We start from the raw sequence: 23,226 nt of genomic DNA, 5'->3' as shown, positions 1-23,226 counted from the left end.
ATACAAACACACAGCTTGGTGAAAGCAATATCTTTAGGCCCATTTTACAGGAGATGAAACCAATATTATGAGGGTTGAATGGCTGGGCCTGGTGATGCACACCTGTAATCCCAGCATTTTGGAAGGCCAAGGCAGAGAAATCGCTTGATCCCAGGAGTTCAAGAGCAGCCTGGCTGACATAATGAAACTGTGATTGCACCACTGCACTCCAGCCTGGGTGACACAGCAAGACCCTGTCTCCAAATTAAAAAAAAAAAATAGGATTAAGTAATTTATATTTATCCAAGGTCACCTGGCTGGTAAGTAAATGATCTCTCTGACTCCAGAATCTCTCTTAACCAGGCTTCTATGAATAGAACAAATTTGGAATGTCACTGATCAGAATATTCCATCACCAAGGCAGCATCCCAGTGGGCTAATCCACACCAGTGGACTTAAAACACGCTTTGGGTTGCTGTATGTTAGTGTGTTAAAGGTAATTTATAATAATATACCTGTAGAAATAGTAATGTATTTTCTCATACAGTCAATTCTCATTATTATATATTTATATATATAACAAATATATAATATAATATATAAATATATAATATATAATTATATATTATATATTTGCATATAATTACATCAAATGTATATATAAATATATAATGCATATATAATGTATAAATATATGTAATGTATATATATTTATATATAAATATATAATGTATCATATATATTATATATAATGTATTTATATATAAATATATATAATGTATACATAAGTATATATAATGTATCTATATATAAGTATATATAATGTAGTTACATATAAATATACATAACATTTATATTATATATATATCATATATTCTATAAAGTTGCCACAAACATTAAATTAGCAAATAGTGAACCATTGCTCCTAGAAAGAATACAGCTGGCCCCCCACTCACAATGGTTTGACACACAATTGTTTGACTTTACGATGGCACACAAGCAATATGGATTCAATAGAAACCATACTTCTGATCTTTTTCCCAGGCTAGTGCTACTAGTGCTATTTGGGGTAACAAATATGTTTTAGGGAGTAGCCACATTTGCAAATATGTAATCAATGAATAATGAGGGTCTACAGTATATACATGTTTATTATTTTCAAAACCTGGGCTGGGCACAGTTACGTTTGTAATCCCAGCACTCTGGGAGGCTGAGGCAGGAGGATCACTTGACCCCAGGAGTTCAAGACCAGCCTGGGCAACATGGTGAAACCACATCTCTACAAAAACTACAAAAATTAGCCAGGCATGGTGGTGTGTGTCTGTAGTTCCAGCTACTTGGAAGGCTGAGGTGGGGGGATCCCCTGAGCCCAGGAGGTTGAGGCTGCAGTGAGCTGTGATCAAGTCACTCACAGCACTCCAGCCTGGGTGACAGAGTGAGACCTTGTCTCAAAAAATGAAAAAAGAAAAGAAAAGAAAAAACAGTTTCAAAGCCCCTTTCCATTTAATGCTCTCCCAACTAGCTATTTTGGGCAGCTCTTCAAAGCCCCTTTTGTCACGCACATCCGTGTGAAGAGACTGCCAAACAGGCTTTGTGTGAGCAGCAAGGCTGTTTATTTCACCTGGGTGCAGGCGGGCTGAATCCGAAAAAGGAGTCAGCAAAGGGTGGTGGGATTTTCATTAGTTCTTATAGGTTTAGGATAGGTGGACAAAGTACATTCTTAAGGGTGGGGAGGATATTACAAAGTACCTTTTTAAGGGCGGGGGAAGATATATCCTATCAGGATGGGGCAGGAACAAATCACAATGGTGGAATGTCATCAGTTAAGGCTATTTTCACTTCTTTTTTGTGGATCTTCAGTTACTTCAGGCCATGTGGATGTATACGTGCAGGTCACAGGGGATATGATGGCTTAGCTTGGGCTCAGAGGCCTGACATTCCTGTCTTCCTATGTTAATAAGAAAAACAAGGCCAGGTGTGGTGGCTCACGCCTGTAATCCCAGCACTTTGGGAGGCCGAGACGGGCGGATCACGAGGTCGGGAGATCGAGACCATCCTGGCTTACATGGCGAAACCCCGTCTCTACTAAAAAATACAAAAAAACTAGCCAGGCGCGGTGGCGGGCGCCTGTAGTCCCAGCTACTCAGGAGGCTGAGGCAGGAGAATGGCGTAAACCCGGGAGGCAGAGCTTGCAGTGAGCTGAGATCCGGCCACTGCACTCCAGCCCGGGCGACAGAGCGAGACTCCATCTCAAAAAAAAAAAGAAAAACAAAACAAAATAGTGGTGAAGTGTTGAGGCAACAAAAATTTTTGGGGGTGGTATGGCAAGATAATGGGCGATGTTTCTCAGGGCTGTTTCAACTGGGATTAGGGGCAGCGTGGGAACCTAGAGTGAGAGAGATTAAACTGAAGAAAGATTTTGGGGTAAGGGGTGATATTGTGGGCTTGCTAAAAGCAGTATTTGTTGTATAGAATGATTGGTGATGGCCTGGATGTGGTTTTATATGAATTGAGAAACTAAATGGAAGGAAGACACAAGATTCAAATAAGAGGAGGAGAAAAATAGATATTGAAGGACTAAGAATTGGGAGGACTCAGGACATCCAGTTAGGGAGTGCCCAAGGGGGTTCAGCATAATTATTTGCTTGGTTGGCAAGTTTTTGGGCTCTATACTTGAGTTTTTTTTATGTTGTCACATACCAGGCCAGATTAATTTAGGTAAAAACAACACTCTCTATTAAAAAATATACAGATTCCTCTCTTTTTAGCAGTGAGTAAGTCGAGGCCTCAGAGATTTTGGAGGAAAGAGAAATGCAAAGCCAGCAATTGTTTGTTAAAGAAGGATTAGAAACAGCTAGGAGAGAGTGAGATTGATAGTATGGTGGAGAAAGCTGGGGAGAGGTAGAGGATGGCATAAGAATGGGAACCAGAATAAGAGTGAGTATAAAAGTAAAGAATAGGACTTCATCAGGGTGAAAGTATGGAGCGTACCTTGCCCCGGAAGATCTTCTATCCACTTCAAGAGAGACTTAAGGGTGGCGATTTGAGGTAAAACCAGGAGCCACTAAATACCAAGAGCCTGAGAAACTGCTTGGGTGATTTGACTAATAAAGGCCATCTGTTGTCAGCCTGTATATAGGTGGGAAGGCCAAACCGAGGAATTATGTCTGACAGAAGGGAAGAAATGACTGAGGTGGCCTTCTCAGACCCTGTGGGAGAGGCCTCTACCATCCAGTGAAAGTGCCTACCTAGACCAAGAAGTATTTTAGTTTCCTGACTCGGGGCATGTGAGTAAAGCCAATTTGCCAGTCCTGAGAGGGGGCAAATCCCCGAGCTTGATGTGTAGGGAAGGGAGGGGCCTGAACAATCCCTGAGGGGTAGTAGAATAATAGATGGAACACCTAGAAATGATTTTCTTGAGGATAGATTTTCAAGATGGAAAGGAAATGAGAGATTCTAAGAGACAGGCTAGTGGGCTTGTACCTACATGGAAGAGGTTATGAAATGATGACAGAATAGAATGAGCCTATGAAGCTTGAAGGAGATATTTTCCTTGGTCCAAGAACCATTTGTCTTTTGTGGGAAGAGATTGATAGGTGGAAGTTTCAGTGGGGGAGTAGGTGGGAGTGACCGATGAGGAGAAAAACTGACCCTGAGGGACAGAAGTTGGAATGCTAGCTGCTTCCTTAGCTACCTTATCAGCATAAGCATTGCCCTGAGCAACGGAATCTGATGCCTTTTGATGGCCCTTGCAGTGAATGACTTCAGCTTCCTTTGGAAGTAAAGCAGCCTTGAGAAGAGTTTTTATTAAAGAGGCATTAATGATGGAGGACCCTTGCATAGTGAGGAAACCTCTTTCAGCCCATATCACAGCATGGTGGTGCAGGATATGGAAGGCATATTTAGAGTCAGTATAAATATTGATGTGTAGTCCCTTTGCAAGAGTGAGGGCCCGAGTTAAGGCAATGAGTTTGGCTTGCTGAGAGGTAGTGGATGGGGGGAGAGAAGTAGCCTCAGTGATAGATGTGGAAGATACTATAGCATAGCCTGCCTTTGCTGGTAAGTGGCGATTAGGCCTGGTGGAACTGCCATCAATAAACCAAGTGTGATCAGGGTGAGGAACAGGAAAGAAGGAAATATGGGGAAATGGAGTGAATGTCAGGTGGATCAGAGAGATACAGTCATGAGGGTCAGGTGTGGTATCAGGAATAATGTGGGAGGCCAGATTGAAGTCCGGGCCAGGAACAATGGTAACTGTGGGAGACTCAACAAAGAGTGAGTATAGCTGAAGGAGCTGGGGGGCAGAAAGTATATGTATCAAATGTGAGGAGGAAAATAGGTTTTGAAAGTTATGGGAACTGTAGAGAGTAAGTAGAGCATAGCTTGTGATTTTGAGGGCCTCTAAAAGTAGTAAAGCAGCAGCAGCCTCTGCATGCAGACATGAGGGCTAGGCTAAAACAGTAAGGTCTAGTTGTTTGGACAGAAAGGCCACAGGGCATGCTCCCTGCTTTTGTGTAAGAAGTCCGACCACACAGCCCTGCACTTTGGCTGTGTGTAATGAAAAAGTTGGGATGAGTTAGGGAGAGCTAGTATGGGAGCAGCTTTTAGGGCTGTTTTTTAAGGAATGGAAAGGGGAGTGGGGAAAGGATTTAGGATTTATGAGGTCAGCTAGGTTTATCTAGAAGAGAATAATGGGTTGTGGAGGGAGGTATTGAGGATAGGAGAGTATATGGGTTTGGCACTATGGGGTGGATAGGCAAGACAATTTGGTTGATAAGGTGCAGATCCTGAACTAACCTGTAAGACTTGTCTGGTTTTTGGACCAGACCTTTCGAAGTCATGAGTTAAACATACTACTTTTTCCACTTAAGAGATTGTAAAATTGAATACATTAGCAGTTGAAATTGGCCTGTTCCTATGTCACACACAGGACCAGTTTCATAGGCTTGAGACCCAAACAGGCACATAGGACCCTTTGCTCAGAAGGGTCTCACAATTGGCTTAAAGTTTTACTGTCATTACCTTGAACGTCTCCATTGTTTGTTAATAAAGGGTCCAGAATTTTTATTTTCACTGGACCTTACAAATTATTTAGCCAATTCTAGTCACACAACAAGTAAACAAGATTAGAAACTGGGGAGAAAAGAAAATACTAAATTATTTACTTATCGAATTGAACAAAACTTTTTTCAAAGTGCCTCTTTAATATGATAAAAGTTACCACTTACTGAGGGTTGGTTGTATTAAGCTCTTGATATTTATTAGCTCATTTAGTCCTTATGACACTCTGTGAGTTTGATATTATTTTCTTTTTTTTTTTTTTTTTTTTAAATGGGTGTTGCTTTTGTTGCCCAGGCTGGAGTGCAATGGCGTGGTCTTGGCTCACCACAACCTCTGCCTCCAGGGTTCAAGCAATTCTCCTGCCTCAGCCTCTGGAGTAGCTGGGATTACAGGCATGTGCCACTGCACTGGCTAATTTTTGTGATTTTTTTTTTTTCAGTAGAGACGGCTTTTTTTTTTTTTTTTGAGACGGAGTCTTGCTCTGCCACCCAGGCTGGAGTGCGGTGGTGTGATCTCAACTCACTGCAAGCTCTGCCTCCTGGGTTCATGCCATTCTCCTGCCTCAGCCTCTGGAGTAGCTGGGACTACAGGTGCCCACCACCACGCCTGGCTAATTTTTTTTTTGGTATCTTTAGTAGAGATGGGGTTTCACCATGTTAGCCAGGATGGTCTCAATCTCCTGACCTAGTGGTATGCCTGCCTCAGCCTCCCAAAGTGCTGGGATTACAGGCGTGAGCCACCGTGCCTGGCCAAGGTGGGATTTTACCATGTTGCCAGTCTGGCTTCGAACTCTCGACTTCAGGTGATCACCTGCCTAGACCTCCCAAAGTGTTGGGATTACAGGCATGCATGAGCCACCATGCCTGGCCTGGATATTATTTTCATTTAACACATAAGGAAACTGAGGCCCAGAGAAGGTAAGTAATTTAAACAAGATCATACAGTTAGGAGGCAGCACAGGTAAAATATTAATCAAATCTTTTTTACTTAAAAAATATGCTTGTACCACTAGACTCTTACTGTGTTTATTTTGTTTTATTTAGCTTATTACAAGCTGTCAGGCAGCTTGTAATAAGAGTTTGAATTTTGCGATCTTCATGGTGAACTTTTAACTAAGGCATCGATGTTTTATTTGCAGTTCACCTATAAAATGGGCTTTTATTTTATTTTTATTTTTTTGAAACCAAGTCTCACTCTTGTTCCCAGGCTGGAGTGCAATGGCGCAATCTCAGCTCACTGCAACCTCTTGCCTCCTGGGTTCAAGTGATTCTCCTGCTTCAGCCTCCTGAGTAGCTGGGATTACAAGCGCCTGCCACCACACCTGGCTAATTTTTGTATTTTTAATAGAGACCAGGTTTCACCATGTTGGCCAGGCTGATCTCAAACCCCTGACCTTGGCCTCCCAAAGTGCTGGGATTACAGGCATGAGCCACCGCACCCGGCCTAAAATGGACTTTTAACAAAATATAAATTAACTCAAGCCGGGGTGATGGCTTACGCCTGTAATCCCAGCACTTTGGGAGGCCAAGGCAGGCAGATCACTTGAGGTCAGGAGTTCAAAACCAGCCTGGCCAACATGGTGAAACCCCCCCTCTACTAAAAATACAAAAAACTAGCTGGGCATGGTGGTGCACACCTGTAGTCCCAGCTACTCAGGAGGCTGAAGCACGAGAATCACTTGAACCAGGAGGCAGAGGTTGCAGTGAGCCAAGATTGCGCCATTGCACTCCAGCCTGGGTGACAGAGTGAGACTCCATTTCAAAACTAACAAACAAAAACAGGCAATTGACAAACTGATCTTTTTATATTTTATTATTTTATTTTATTTTTTTGAGATGGAGTGATGCCCAGCCTGGGCGACAGAGCAAGACTCCTTCTCAAAAGAAAAAAAAAAAAAAGGTACCTCTCTTCTTTGCTTATATAGGAAGGAAAAATTGATGGCTCTGGTAGCTTTCCTAAAACAATGTGTGTTTGTGTGATTTCTGTCACTTCAATGTGTTTCAAAGCGTTATTATAAAAATAAACTGAAAACAACCTAAAGTCTAGCAATAAAAAGAATAATTAATGTCAGGCACAGTGGCTCATACCCGTAATCCCAGCACTTTGGAAAGCTGAGGTGGGTAGATTGCTTGAGCTTAGGAGTTTCAGCCCAGCCTGGACAACGTGGTGAAACCTTGTCTCTACCAAAAATACAAAAAACTTAGCTGGGCATGGTGGTGCACGCCTGTGGTAGTCCCAGCCACTCAGGAGGCTGAAGATGGAGGATCACTGGAGCCCAGGAGGCAGAGGTTGCAGTGAGCCAAGATCATGCCACAGGATTCCAGCCTGGGCGACAGAATGAGGCCCCCATCTCAAAAAGAAAAAAGAAAGATGGTGTCTCCCACTCCAAAAGAATTTAAAAGGACTTACAAACATTAGCTGGGTGTGGTGGTGCATGCCTGTAATCCCAGCTACTGGGGAAGCTGAGGCAGGAGAATCACATGAACCAGGGAGTCGGGGCTTGCAGTGAGGCGATATCACTCCACTGGACTCCATCCTGGAAACAGAGCGAGATTCTGTCTCAAAAAAATAAAAATAATAAAAATAAATAAAAGAATTTGAAAGGCGAGCGCAGGGCTGGCACCATGGCTCACGACTGTAATCCCAGCACTTTGGGAGGTCAAGGCGGGCGGATCACGAGGTCAGGAGATGGAGACCATCCTGGCTAACACGGTAAAACCCCCTCTCTACTCAAAATACAAAAAATTAGCCAGGCTTGGTGGCTGGCGCCTGTAGTCCCAGCTACTCGGGAGGCTGAGGCAGGAGAATGGCATGAACCCGGAAGGCAGAGCTTGCCTGAGCCAAGATTGCACCGCTGCGCTCCAGCCTGGGTGACAGAGTGAGACTCTGTCTCAAACAAAACAAAACAAAACAAAAACAGGCGAGCGCGGTGGCTCACGCCTGTACCAGAATTAGTTGGGCATAGTGGCGCGCCTCTGTAATCCCAGCTACTTTGGGAGGCTGAGGCATGAGAATCGCTTGAACCTGCACTCCAGCCTGGGCGGCAGAGCAAGACTCTGTCTCAAAAAAACAATACAAAATAAAAACAAAAGAATTTAAAATTAAAATTAATTTTGTTTGTTTGTTTGTTGTTTGTACCCCCTCCTGAATAGCTAGGATTACAGGCAGGTGCCACCACACGTAGTTAAGTTCTTGAATTTTTTGTAGAGACGAGGTCTTATTGTGTTGCTTAGTCTGGTCTTGAACTCCTGAGCTCAAGCAGTCCTCCTTCCTCAGCTTTCCAAAGTGCTGGGATTACAGGTGTGAGCCACCATGCCTAGCCTAATGTTTCCTAGAGTTTATATGCATGAAATCATACACTATACATTCTGATTTGTCTGGCTTTTTTTTTTTTTTTAACTCAGCCTAGTTATTTAGCGATTCAGCCATAATATTGTGTTTATCAACAATATATGAACACAACTCAAAATATACATATTGATGAATTAGCATCTCAGGTAAAAGGAATATATTATATACATACTATATATATATATATAAATATATTTTATAACTCAGTGTCCATTGTGTACATATACCACAATTTATTTGTTCTGCTATTGATGGACATTTGGATTGTTAGAACTTTTTGGCTCATGAAAATAAAGCTTTGGGCTGGGCCTGGTGGCTCTGCTCACACCTGTAATCTCAGTACTCTGGGAGGCCAAGGCATGAGGATCCCTTGAGCCCAGGAATTCAAGACCAGCCATAGGAACATAATGAGACCTCATCTCTATGAAAAATAAAAACAAAAATAGCCAGGTGTGGTGGCCTGCGCCTGTATCCCAGCTGCTTGGGAGGCTGAGGTGGGAAGATGACTTGAGCCTGGGAGGTCGAGAATACAGTGAGCCATGGTCACACCACTTCACTCTAGCCTGGGTGACAGAAAGAGACCCTGTCTCAAAAATAAATACATAAAAATACAGCTGTGTAAAAAAAAAAAAAAAAAAAAAAGTTTTTTAGAAAGCTGTGATGAAATTAAAATTAATGTGTTAGTTTTCATATGTACTGATACATTTCTTTATGCGTGTGTGTGGAGAATTTCATTGCTCTAGGGTAAATACCTAGGAATGGATCAAATAATAGGAGTATATTTAACTTTTTCAGAAGCTGCATGATTATTTTTCAAAGACGTTGTTCCATTTTACATTCTCACTAGCAGCATATGAGAATTCCAGGTCCTCCATATCTTTGCTAACACATGGTTTGGTCAATCTTTTTCATTTCAGTCATTCTAGTGATATGTAGTGATATCTCATTGTAGTATTGATTTACACTTTCTTAGTGATTGATGAAAATGAATATAATTTTTTTTTTTGAGACAGAGTCCTGCTCAGCTGCCCAAGCTGAAATGCAGTGGCATGATATTAACTCACTACAACCTCTGCCTCCCGGGTTCAAACAATTCTCCTGCCTCCGCCTCCTGAGTAGCTGGGATTACAAGTGCATACCACCATGCCCGGCTAATTTTTTTGTATTTTTAGTAGACACAGGGTTTCACCATGTTGGCCAGGTTGGTCTCGAACTCCTGACCTCAGGTGACCCACCCACGTCGACCTCCCAAAGTGCTGGGATTACAGGTGTGAGCCACTACACCCGGCCCCATTTCTTCATCTCCTGGCTTATATTTTTGCTTGTTGAGGAGTCAGCTGTTGGTTCAATTGCCCCTTCTTTTATTCTCTGGTTGCTTTTAAGATTTTCTTTTCTTTTTAAATTCACTGTAATCTCAGCATAGGCTTTTAAAAAATCCTGACTGCTATTGTTTGAGCTTCTTGAGACTGTTAACTATATCATTTATCAGTTCTGAATATTTCTCTCTCTTTCCAAATCTTGCTCTGTCACCCAGGCTGGAGTGCAATGACACAATCTCAGCTCACTGCAACCTTCACCTCCCAGGCTTAAGTGATCTTCCCACCTCGGCCTTCCAAAGTGTTGGGATTATAGGCGTGAGCTACTGTGCCTGGTCACTTTTTTTTTTTTTGAGACGGAGTCTCGCACTGTCACACCGGCTGGAGTGCAATGGCGTGATCTCGGCTCACTGCAACCTCTGCCTCCTGAGTTCAAGTGATTCTCATGCCTTAGCCTCCCGAGTAGCTGGGATTATAGGTGCCTGCCACCATGCCCAGCTAATTTTTTGTATTTTTAGTAGAGACGGGGTTTCACTATGTTGGCCAGGCTGGTCTTGAACTCCTGACCTCGTCTTCTGTGCGCCTCGGCCTCCCAACGTGCTGGGATTACAGGCATGAGCCACAGTGCCTGGCCACCACTTTTTAAAAATAAAATCCCTTTGGATACTTATTGGGAAAGTAACACCCAAAATATTAATGGATGTGTCTGGAAAAAGAGTAATTTTAACTTTTCTACTTTATGTTTTTCTGAATTTTCTTAATTATCTACCATGAATATGTATTATGTTTTATAATCATGTATTAAACATGTATTATTTACCTATTACATTATTAATATATGTAATAAACATGTATTATTTTTATAATCAGAAGAAATAATAAATGCTTCTAAAAGCAAAGAACAATGCATAGTATAATTTTCAAAAACAATAATATATCCTCTTACCATACCTTTTTAACCTTTGTTTCCCCTGAAGAAAACCTATAAAACAAAAAATTAAACCCTTAAGAAACAATAATAAAAAGTGAGGTGTGGCCGGGTGCAGTGGCTCATTCCTGTAATCCCAGCACTTTGGGAGGCCGAGACAGGTGGATCACAAGTTCAGGAGTTCGAGACCAACCTGGCCGATATGGTGAAACTCCGTCTTTACTAAAAATACAAAAAAAAAAAGTAGCCGGGCGTGGTGGTGCATGCCTGTAATCCCAGCTACTTAGGAAGCTGAGGCAGGAGAATTGCTTGAACCCAGGAGGTGGAGATTGCAGTGAGCTGAGATCAAGCCACCGTACTCCAGCCTGGGCGACAGAGTGAGACTCTGTCTCCAAAAAAAAAAAAAAAAAAAAAGTGAGGTGTGCTGACCGGGCATGATGGCTTACACCTGTAATCCCAGCACTTTGGGAAACTGAGGTAGGCGAATCACCTAAGACCAGGAGTTCGAGACCAGTCTGGCCAACATGGTGAAACCCCATCTCTCCTGAAAACAGAAAAATTAGCCAGGCATGGTTGTGCGCGCCTGTAATTCCAGCTACTTAGGAGGCTGAGGCACAAGAATCACTTGAATCTGGAAGGTAGAAGTTGCAGTGAGCTGAGATCATGCCACTGCGTGCCAGCCTGGGAGACAGAGCAAGACCCTGTCTAAAAAAATAAGTACATACAAAAGTGAAGTGTGGGGTGGGGGGCTTGGTGGTGGTGGTGTTATTGTATAGAAGGAAAAAAGAGAAACTCGTCAACGTGATTGTGAATACTGGCTTCTGAGTCAAAAAGACAATCGAAAGTATTTTTTCTTTTGTTTGTAGGACAGCAAGAATAGCTTGACAATTGGTTTGTGAGCATAATGGCATCTATAAATAGAACCATTGAAATAATTAAAAAACATGGAGTAAGCAAACAACATCTCCTGGAGGAGATAAACAAAAAGCGTGAATCCAACTGCTTGGTGGAACGAAGCAATCAAGTCAGCTTACTGAGAGTTCAAAAGAGGCACTTCCCGGGTGCCTGTCAGTCCTTTACTCATACCACAACCAAAGAGCCTATTCCCGACAGTGGCAGGAGCTCCTGGGTCAAGCTGAGTCTCCTTGCTCACATGGAGAGAAAGCACTTTCCACCAAAAAGTAAGAAGTTATGATAGGATTTTTTTTTTTTTTTGAAACGGAGTTTTGCTCTTGTCTCCCAGGCTGGAGTGCAATGGCACCATCTCGGCTCACTGCAAACTCCACCTCCCGGGTTCAAGCGATTCTTCTGCCTCAGCCTCCCGGGTAGCTGGGAATACAGGCGCCTGCCACCACGCCTGGCTAATTTTTTTGTATTTTTTAGTAGAGACGGGGTTTCACCTTGTTGGCCAGGCTGGTCTCAAACTCCTGACCTCAGGTGATCCACCCACCTCGGCCTCCAAAAGTGCTGGGATTACAGGCATGAGCCACCACACCCAGCCTATGATAGGACTCTTTTTTTTTTTTTTTTTTTTGAGACAGAGTTTTGCTCTTGCTGCCCAGGCTGGAGTGCAATGGCACGATCTCATCTTACCGCAACCTCCATCTCCCGGGTTCAAGCGATTCTCCTGCCTCAGCCTCTCAAGTAGCTGGGGTTACAGGCATGCACCACCACATCTGACTGATTTTTTTATATTTTTAGTAGAAACGGGGTTTCTTCATGTTGGTCAGGCTGGTCTTGAACTCCAGACCTCAGGTAATCCGCCCGCCTCGGCCTCTTAAAGTGCTGGGATTACAGGCATGAGCCACCACACCTGGCCTATGATACGATTCTTAACCAATTTATAGAAAGGATTTGTAGGTATTCCTAAGAATTAGGAATAATTTCTGGGATTTAAAGAGGTACCTGAGTATTGCCCTGGTATAGCATAAAGGCAATCTGTTTGAAGGTAAAAGTGTCATTAAACAGGCTAGTGGACTGTAAGATGTATTATAGACCAGAGACTCTCATTTTTTTATGCATACAGAGTCCCAGGCCCCAGCTTCAAGCCATCTCATTCAGTAGGCTCTAGGGAGGTGCCTGGAAATCTGCATTCTCAGCAGACTAAGGTGATGCTGATGCCGATGGCCTGAGAACCACATTTTGATAAGAGTTGTTACAGTAATTACAATAGACCACAAAAACTTCAGAAACCTGCTATCTCATCAATTTTTCTGGCCTTTACAAACATTTCATGTGCAAAATTGAGGTGCAGTGGAGATCCTTTTTATAATAAACATCATACAAAAAGCCCTAATAAAATGTGGAGGGGCTGGGCACAGTGGCTCACGCCTCTAATCCCAGCACTTGGGGAGGCTGAGGCAGGCGAATCACCTGAGGTCAGGAGTTTGAGACCAGCCTGGCCAACATGGTGAAACCCCGTCTCTACTAAAAATGCAAAACGTAGCTGGGCATGGCAGCAGGCACCTTTAGTCCCAGCTACTTGGGAGGCTGAGGCAGGAGAATTGCTTGAATACTGGAGGTGAAGGTTGCAGTGAGCCAAGATCACTCCAGTGTACTCCAGCCTGGGTGACAAACTAAGACTCCTTATCAAAAAAAAAAACAAAAAACAAAAACAAAAAACGTGGAGGGATGGCATGGTGGTGATGGTGGTGGTATTATTTTATAGAAGGAAGAAAGGGAGCTGATATATACCTTCATTGTGAATACTTGTTTCTTAGTCTAGGCAGGCAGCTGAGATAGCATTTTTTCATTTATTTGAAAAAAAGAGAAGGGGGTGTGTAACCATATCTAATACAACCAACAAGTTACTAATTTAGATCAGAAACAAAAGAGTCACCACATTTGAGATTTCACTTATTTGATGTGGCTGTGACTTTACCCTTGCCCAGTGCTCTCAGGAAGCGGAATAGCATGTGATACAGTGTGGTGTAGAAAGCTGAAATTCTCCACTGTGTTTAGAGTTCATCTGTAAGAGTCATGTGTTCGTTTTATTCAAAAATAACTCGAGGGCTGGGCATGGTGGCTCATGCCTATAATCCTAGCATTTTGGGAGGCTGAGGTGGGCAGATCACCTGAGATGAAAGGAGGAAGTATGACATCTCACTTTAAATCAAAAGCTAGAAATGGTTAAGCTTAGTGAGAAAGGCATGGCAAAAGCCAAGATAGGCCAAAAGCCAGGACTCTTGTGCCAATCATTTATCCAAATTATCAATGCAAAGGAAAAACTCTTGAAGGAAATTAAAAATGTCCTTCAGTGAACACACAAATGATAAGAAAGCAAAACAGCCTTATTGCCGATAGGGAGAAAATTTCAGTGATCTGGACAGATCAACCCAGCCACAACATTTCCCTAAGCCAAAGCCCAACCCAGAGCAAGGCCCTAACTCTCTTCAATTCTGTGAAAGCTGAGTCTCTCTGTCACCCAGGCTGAAGTGCAATGACGTGATCTCAGCTCACTGCAACCTCTGCCCGCTGGGTTCAAGTGCTTCAGCCTCCCAAGTAGCTGGGATTGCCTGCCACCGCGCCTGGCTATTTTTTTTTTTTTTTTTTTTTAGTAGAGATGGGGTTTTGCCATGCTGTCCAGGCCAGTTTCAAACTCCTGGCTTCAAGTGATGCACCCACCTCAGCCTCCCAAAGTGCTGGGATTATAGGATTATAGGCTTGAGCCACTGTACCCTGCCAGAAGACCATTATTCTAAGTGAAGTGACTCAGGAATGGAAAACCAAATATTGTCTGTTCTCCACTTATAAGTGGGAGCTAAGCCATGAGGATGCAAAGGCATAAGAATGATATAATGGACTTTAGGAACCCCAAGGGAAAGAAAGGTAAAAGAGGGACGAGGGATATAAGACTACATATTGGGTACAATGTACACTGCTCAGGTGATGAGTGCACCAAAATCCCAGAAATCACCGCTAAAGAACTTAGCCATGTAACCAAAATCCACCTTTACCCCAAAAACTACTGAAATAAAACATAAACAAAAGAAACCACCCTATCTAAGCAGCACTCCTCCACACTCTACAATCCCTTACCCAGCTTTCTTTTTTACCTTCATCACTCCCTAATGAAGGCCAAGCTCCTTGAAGGCAAGGGATGGTATCTGCTTTTTTCACTACTTTATCCTCAGTCCCTAGAACAGTGTCTGGCACAAATTAGGAACTCAGGAAACGTTTCCTGGCTGATTGAATAAATGTTGGGACATGGAATATATTTTCCCAGAAGTAGTGGTAGAACTTACCTCGTTCCTCTCGAGACCAATAGCTATGTCCTTGGGCAGTGGCTCACAAACTTAAGAGTTTCTCGCCGCAACCTTAGTTGGTTGCTGTGGAATAATATTTAGAAATGCAAGAGGGTAATAATACAGTATATTTATCCAGCCTGACCAACATGGTGAAACCCCATCTCTACTAAAAAATATAAAAATTAGCCAAGCATGGTGGCACATGCCTATAGTCCCAGCTACTTAGGAGGCTGAGGCAGGATAATTGCTTGAACCCGGGAGGTGGAGGTTGCAATGAGGCAAGATTGCGTCATTGCACTCCAGCCTGGATGACAGAGTGAGACTCCATCTCAAAAGAAAAAAAAAAAAATACAGTATATTTTGCTGGATATATTCCATAAGCATTGGAAGGCATTGTGTTCTTTTCCTTTGCATACCTGTGCAAGAGGAAGAAACACTCATTTACTCTTTATTCATTCAACAAATACATGTGAGTGCTTACTTTATATCAGACACTCTTCTATGTGCTTGTCAATACAGTGATGAATAAAATTTTGCCTCAGAAAGCTTAGGTTTTGGTGTGCTGGCTCACGCCTGAAATCCTAACCCTTTGATAGGCTGAAGCAGGAGGATCCCTTGAGCCCAGGAGTTTGAGACCAGTGTGGGCAACATAGAGAGGCCCCATCTCCATTTCTTAAAAAAAAAAAAAAGCTTACATTTCATTGGGTAGAGCCGGATAAACAAGTTAAAAAATAGTAAATGTCAGCTGGGTACAGTGGCTCACGCCTGTAATCCCAGCACTTTGGGAGGCAAAGGCAGGTGGATCATCTGAAGTCAGGAGTTCAAGACCAGCCGGACCAACATGATGAAATCCCACAAAAATTAGCCGGGCATGGTGGTGCACCCCTGTAATCCCAGCTACTCTGGAGGCTGAGGCAGGAGAATCGCTTGAACCCGGGAGAAGGTGGTTGCAGTGAGCAGAGATTTCACCACTACAGCCTGGGCAACAAGATCGAAACTCTGTCTCAAAGAAAAAAAAAAAGTAAATGTCAGATCAGATAGTGATAAATGGGTAAGAGCTATGGGGAAACAGAAAACAGCAGGGTTGGGGATAGGAAGTGTTGGCTGGAGGGTGTATTGCTGCCCACAGAACTTACTATTACTATCCAGGGCATGAGGGATGACCCAGGACTCCTGGGTTCCTTGAGGAGTCCAGTGTAAACAGGGATAAGGGACCAAATGAGATTAGTCCTGATGGTCGAACCTAGCGGTGGTCTAACCTGGTGGGGAGGCCTGTGTGTTGAGGGGAAGGCATGTTACAGATTTCGCATAGAGTATTTGGAGTTCTAGGCGTTCCTCTTTGCTTCTATTAATAATGACGTGAAGACTAGGAAAGAAGTTCTCTTAGAGATTTCCAGGCCCTCTTTTCAATCTTTGACTTGGAGATGTAGAGCCCGAAAGAGGGGCAGTTTATTTAAATACATGGAATTAAAAACAGTTGGGTTCAAGTTTTGCCTCTGTCATTTGCCTCTGTTCAAGTGCTGGGATTACAGGCATGAGCCGCTGTACCTGGCTGACATTTACTATTTTTAAACTTGTTTATCTGGGTCTACCCAATGAAATAAAGGTACTATACTAAAAGCATAGTATCATGCTTTTAGTAATTTGACATTTTTTGTTTTTTTTAGGAGGCAGAGTCTTGCTCTGTCACTGGGGCTGGAGTGCAGTGGTGTGATCATGGCTCACTGTATCCTCAACCTCCTGGGCTCGAGCGATCCTCCCACCTCTCAGCGTCTCGAGTAGCTAGGACTATAGGCATGTGCCACCATGCCTGGCTAACTTTTGTATTTTTTTAATAGAGACTGGGTTTTGCCATGTTGCCCAGGTTGGTCTCAAACTCTTGACCTCAAGCAATCTGCCTGCCTCAGCCTCCCAAAGTGCTGGGATTACAGGCGTGAGCCACTGTGCCCAGCCATTTGGTGTTTTTTGTTTTGTTTTTTAATTTATTGAGTCTCACTCTGTCACTTTGTCACAGGCTATAGTGCAGTGGCCTGATCTTGGCTCACTGCAACCGCTGCTGGCCAGGGTTCAAGCGATTCTCCTGCCTCAGCCTCCAGAGTAGCTGGGATTATAGGTGTGCGCCACCATACCCGGCTAATTTTTTGTTTGTTTGTTTTTTGAGACAGAGTCTCGCTTTGTCGCCTAGGCTGGAGTGCAGTGATGTGATCTCGGCTCACTGCAAGCTCTGCCTCCCGGGTCCAACCGATTCTCCTGCCTCAGCTTCCTGAGTAGCTGGGACTACAGGTGTGCGCCACCACGCTCAGCTAATTTTTGTATTTTTTTTAGTAGCGATGGGGTTTCACCATGTTGGCCAGGATGGCCTCGAATTCCTGACCTCAGGTGATCCACCTGCCTCGGCCTCCCAGAGTGCTGGGATTACAGGTGTGAGCCACCGCGCCCAGCCCATTTGGTGTTTCTAAACCGTAGTTCCTGTAGCTGAAACACAATACTCTGCCCTCCAGGGTTATTTTAAAAACCATGAAATGTATTATAAGTTATATAACAAATACTTTTTATTTTTTATTTTTCAGATAATGCCATATTTGGATAAAGTGCATCTCCAGAGACAAAGACACACAGAAATACATTCTCTTTGATTCTTCTTCAGTGTCTAAATTAGTTACAAATTATTAATTATAAACAAAAGTATTCACTAGATCCCTCAAAAAACATTAAGTCATATAAAACATAGTACATCTTTATTCATTCCATTCTGTCATTTAGACTTAGGTGATTTGAAGAGAGGATTTGAGTTTTTTAGATACTTTCAAAGATGAATTCCTAAGAGTTTACTTTACAATGATTCCCTCGCCCGGCTTTTTTTTTTGGGTGGGGGGGATGGAGTCTGGCTCTGTTCCCCAGGCTGGAATGCAGTGGCACGATCTCGGCTCACTGCAACCTCCGCCTCCTGGGTTTAAGCAATTCTCCTGTCTCAGCCTCCTGAGAAGCTGGGACTACAGGCTTATGCCACCATGCCCAGCTAACTTTTGTATTTTTAGTAGAGATGGCATTTCACCATGTTGCTCAGGCTGGTCTTGAACTCCTGACCTCAGGTGATCCACTTGCCTTGGCATCCCAAAGTGCTGGGATTACAGGTGTGAACCACCACGCCTGGGCGATCTTCTCCTTAGTAATCTAAAATGTTTAAATAATAGTTTATATTTGTTTCTATAACTCAGTGGAATATATTGACCAACCCCACTGATCAGGTTGAAGGCTAAAATGTTAACACTTGCTTGTAAATGATAGATTAACTTCCTCTGTTAAAGTTATAGTTTCGATTATTTGAATAAGGAGATATTTGAGAGGCTAATATAAGCTGCCTAGAGACAGGGCTTTCCGTTACATTACATTGTCTATCCCCACAGTGGTGGTGGTTAGAATTATCTCATGGCCGCATCCTGTTTGGCTATTATCACCTCTGTTTCATTGCTCCTTGGATCACAGTCTTTTCAAATCTTTTTTTTTAGACGGAGTCTCACTCTGTTGCCCAGGCTGGGGTGCAGTAGTGTGATCTTGGCTCGCTGCAACCTCTGTCTCCCAGGTTCAAGCAATTCTCATCTCAGCCTCCTGAGTAGCTGGAACTACAGGTGTGTGCCACCATGCCAGGTTAACTTTGTATTTTTAGTAGAGATGGGGTTTTACCATGTTGCCCAGGCTGGTCTCGAACTCCTGACCTCGGGTGATCTGCCCGTCTCAGCCCCACCAAGTGCTGGGATTACAGGCATGAGCCTCTTCAAATCTTAACTTGGCTTATGTTCCTTTGTGTGGTTAAGAACCTAGTCCATATGCCAAGCAGAGCACTGCCTGGCCTGGAACCCAGAGCTTCTTGGCATTTGTATTTATTTCAATACGACATTCACTTTTTATTTGGTTGCCCTCTACTTCCACAGGAAGCTCAGATTCATAGAAAGCCAAAGCATTCTGATATTTGAAGGGATATGGATAAGTCAGCTGGCTTAAAACCCTATGTCAGCCAGAACTATATAGTAGGGCACAGTGTGGATAAGACTCATCCACCATGAGAATATGTTAAAAAAAAAATCATAATAAACAACACAGAACTACAGCTAATTTTTCACTTCCCAAAAGGCAAATACCTAGCCAGGCAGTGGTGGCAGATACCTATAGTCCCAGCTACTCAGGAGGCTGGAGTGGGAGGATCACTTGAGTCCAGGAGTTCAAGGCTGTAGTGTGCCAGGATCATGCCTGTGAATAGCCACTGCCCTCCACCCTGTGCAACGTGGCGAAAGTCTGCCCCTTTTTTTTTTTTTCTTTTTTTGAGGCAGGGTCTCATTCTGTCACCCAGCCTTGAGTGCAGTGGCACGATCATGGCTCACTGCAGCTGGACCTCCCGGGCTCAGATGATTCTCCCACCTCAGCCTTCTGAGTAGCTGGGATTACAAGGGTATGCCTGGCTAATTTTTGTATTTTTAGTAGAGATGGGGTTTCGCCATGTTGCTAGTCTTTAACTCCCGACCTCAAGCAATCCACCCTCCTCAGCCTCCCAAAGTGCTGGGATTACAGGTATGAGCCACTTTGGCCTGTTTTTGTTTGTTTGTTTGTTTTAAAACAAATACCTAGTGTCAAGAACTATAAAGGATTATCCTGGCATGGCGGTCATGGGCACCTATAGAAGACATGCGGCTCCTGGTTCAGAGGCAAAAGGATTTTACTACTTAGAGCATAGCAAGGAACATAAGCCTCATGTTCGGGTTGGTTCCCCTTGCCCTCCCCCACTCCCTCAAGATTCATGGGTCGATGTGAAGATATCCAGGTAGATGCCACACACGCGAAGGTTGTGCCTCATAGCTGAGGAATCCTGAGCTTAAAGAAACCCAACCTTTGCCCAGAAGGAGACACTATCTTCATTATAGTGGATGGTAAACAGACCTGCCCTCTGCTCCAGGGGGTCACGATCTTCCAAAGAGATTATCTGGAACAAAGGTTGTCAGTGCCTTTGCTCCCGAGATGTGCAGAAACATGGAAGTCCTGTAGAGAATTATCTCCCCACACTCAGAAGTTCAAATAAAGACTATCAAATACAGTATTATTTCTTTGGCTCTAGCTGGGATGAATAATAGGAAATAAACACATAGGTGGTAAAGGAGTGTCAGGGTATAGACGGTATATTTCTTTTTCTATTTGAGACAGGGTCTTACTCTGTTGCCCAGGCTGGAGTGCTGTGGGGTGATCATGGCTCAGTGCAGCCTCAACCTCTCCTGCTCAAGCAATTGTCCCACCTCAGCCTCCTAAGTAGCTGGGAAGACAGGTGTGCACCACCATGCCCAGCTAATATTTTTACTTTGGCTATGTTGACCAGCCTGGTTTCAAACTCCTGGCTTCAAGCAATCCTCCCACCTCAGCTTCCCAAAGTGCTGGGATTACAAATGTGAGCCACCACGCCTAGCTGGACAATACAATTAACACATTCTCTAACCTCAGCTCTCTCTAACCCTATCCACCCTCTTCCCCTATGTGCCTCTGGTTTTATAGAACTACTTGTGACTCTCTACTTGTGAACTTGCCTTATTCTGTTACCTCCTCTTTACCTAACTTCAATTTGTGCAAGATTTAATTTGATACCACCTCCTTCTAGAAACCTTCCCTCACCCTGATCCCACTGTTAAATATAACGAACCCCAAGTTTCTCTTCAAAGAATCAGTATGTTAGCATTGTTGTTGTTGTTGTTGTTGTTGTTGTTGTTTTGAGAAGGAGTCTGGCTGTATCGCCCAGGCTAGAGTGCAGTGGTGTGATCTTGGCTTACTGCCAGCTCTGCCCCCTGGGTTCACGCCATTCTTCTGCCTCAGCTTCCCAAGTAGCTGGGACTACAGGTGCCCACCACCACACCCAGCTAAATTTTTGTTTTTCTTTTTATGGTATTTTTAGTAGAGATGGGGTTTTATGGTGTTAGCCAGGATGGTCTAAATCTCCTGACTTCGTGATCCACCCACCTTGGACTCCCAAAGTGCTGGGATTACAAGTGTGAGCCACCGTGCCCAGACTGTTTTTTTTCTTTTTTTTTCTTTTTTTTGAGATAGAGTCTTGCTTTGTCACCCAGATTGGAGTGCAGTGGCGCAGTCTTGGCTCACTGCAACCTCCTTCTCCTGGGTTCATGCAATTTTTCTGCCTCAGCCTCCCGAGTAGCTGGGATTACAGGCATGTGCCACCACACCTGGCTAATTTTTGTATTTTTAGTGGAGACAGGGTTTCACCATATTGGTCAGGCTGGTCTTGAACTCCTGACCTCAAGTGATCCACCCACCTCAGCCTCCCAAAGTGTTGGGATTACAGGCGTGAGCCACCATGCTCGGCCGAGTAGGTTATTATGTTCAGCTCTCTTATTCTTTGATTCTCCATTTTAAAGTTTAACTTCCTGGTTCTCTTCACCCCCTTGCCTCTAGTTTCAGTAAACAACTTTCCCACCACTCCTAGTTAGTGGTTCACATCTGTTCCCCTGGTCACCTGCTTCATCCTGACTCAAGTCACCTTTAGTTACTTGTTCCTAACCATCTTTCCCACCAAACTACTTACCCTGCCACTCCAGCTCATACTCCTGCTCTTTTTAAAATAGCCAATTGGAATTAGCTTAGACTGTGCTGTCCAACCCTAGGCAATAGGGGAACAACACAGCAGTAAGGGCTACCTGTATCAGGAATAAGAACTCCTTCCCTTTCCCTGTCCAGGTGTGCTCTCATCATTGTTCCATCTGTGAGGGGCACCCTTTCTGCAGAAAGTAAAAATTGCCTTGCTGAGAAAACTAAATTTATGTTGGAGTGCTATTTCTTTGCGGCACTGGGGAACAAGCATTTGCATTTCTAACACCACCTTAGGCATTTTCTACTTTATCCTCCTCTATACACCCTACAACAGTCTCAGGCTAAAACCAGAAACTCAAAAGTCACAAGACAATATATCTGTTGGGACTCTGACCTTACCTGAAATGGCAGAAAGTCCACATGCTCTCTACCCACTCCCAGGAGTGTTTCGTATCTGTCAATGCATGGGTTTCCTCAGTAGCACTAAATCACAGACACTTTCCTCCTTTTCTGCCCTGGCTCCCTGCGAAGCCCAAAGGCAGTCTGCTGGCGGAATTCCTTCTTGCTTGGGGAGGTCAGTCTTTTTCTATTTCTAAGGCCTTCAACAGATTGGATAAAGCCAACCCACTTTACAGAGGGTAATGTGCTTCACTCACAGTCCACTGATTTAAACGTGAATCTAATTTACAATATACCTTCACAGAAACATCTAGAATAATGTTTAACCAACTAGCTGAGTAATGTAGCCTCACCAAGTTGACACATCAAATTAACCATCACAGAAGCTGTCCCAAAGAATAACCCTTTACCTTATACTGGAGGATTCTCTGGCATCTGAAAGACCCAGGCCAAAGCTCGTGATCTCCAATTCCCCTCTCTCTGAATTCCACTGGGGTGGATGGACTCTGGCCTTGAGAACCAGAGAGGAGTAGAGGGGGCCCCACATGAAACCCATTATCCTCAGCTCTACCATGTGACTCAGGAAATCCACAGGGCAGCCTCGGTAGGCTTCTGGGAAATTTAGTAAAGCGCAAGGCTGACTGGCACTCTGGAGGAATTGTAAGAAATTTGCTATTTGGGGTTGGGTGTGGTGACTCATGCCTGCAATCCTAGCACTTTGGGAGGCTGAGGCTGGAGGATGGCTTGAGGCCAGGAGTTCAAGACAAGCTTGGGCAACACAGCGAGACCCTGTCCCTAAACATAAATTAATATTTAAATAAAAACAAATTTTGTGTCTGGCCGCAATGGCTCATGCCTGTAATCCCAGCATTTTGGGAGGCTTAGGTGGGATGATTGCTTGAGCTCAGGAGTTCAAGACCAGCCTGAGTAACATGGCGAAACCCTGACTCTACTACAAATACAAAAATTAGCCAGGAATGGTGGCCTGTGCCTGTGGTCCCAGCTACTTGGGAGGCTGAGGTGGGCGGATGGCTTGAGCCAGGGAGGCAGAGGTTGCAGTGAGCCAAGACGGCTCCACTGCATTCCAGCCTGGATTGTCCATCTGTCGAGTGAGATCCCATCTCAAACAAACAAACAAACAGACAAACAAACAAACAAAAAACATACCCCCCCATAAAAACCAAATTACTATTTTATTAACAGCTTTAGATCTTTCTCTTTCTCTCTTTCTTTCTCTCTTTCTCTTTCCTTCTCCTCTCTCCTCCTCTCTCTTCCTCTCTCTTCTCCTCTCCTCTCCCCTTGCTTTCTCTTCTCTTCTCTTCTCTTCTCTTCTCTTCTCTTCTCTTCTCTTCTCTTCTCTTCTCTT

General features: G+C 43.8%; 1 protein-coding gene across 1 annotated transcript; it reads left to right on the top strand.

Annotated features, from left to right (window-relative positions):
* Positions 1 to 212: 212 nt before the first annotated feature.
* Positions 213 to 17,566, top strand: SPATA45 (spermatogenesis associated 45). Its single transcript, XM_023203781.1, has 3 exons — positions 213 to 475; positions 11,502 to 11,816; positions 17,453 to 17,566. Exons 2-3 carry the CDS (start codon positions 11,540 to 11,542, stop codon positions 17,470 to 17,472), a joined length of 297 nt encoding a protein of 98 aa, XP_023059549.1. The 5' UTR covers positions 213 to 475; positions 11,502 to 11,539; the 3' UTR covers positions 17,473 to 17,566.
* The last annotated feature ends 5,660 nt before the right edge of the window (positions 17,567 to 23,226 follow it).

The sequence above is a fragment of the Piliocolobus tephrosceles genome, chromosome 1 (genome assembly GCF_002776525.5).
Source record: "Piliocolobus tephrosceles isolate RC106 chromosome 1, ASM277652v3, whole genome shotgun sequence".
In the NCBI taxonomy this organism is placed as follows: Eukaryota; Metazoa; Chordata; class Mammalia; order Primates; family Cercopithecidae; genus Piliocolobus; species Piliocolobus tephrosceles.
Note: the sequence above shows the minus strand (reverse complement) of the source record. Positions and strands in the feature narration are given on the sequence as shown.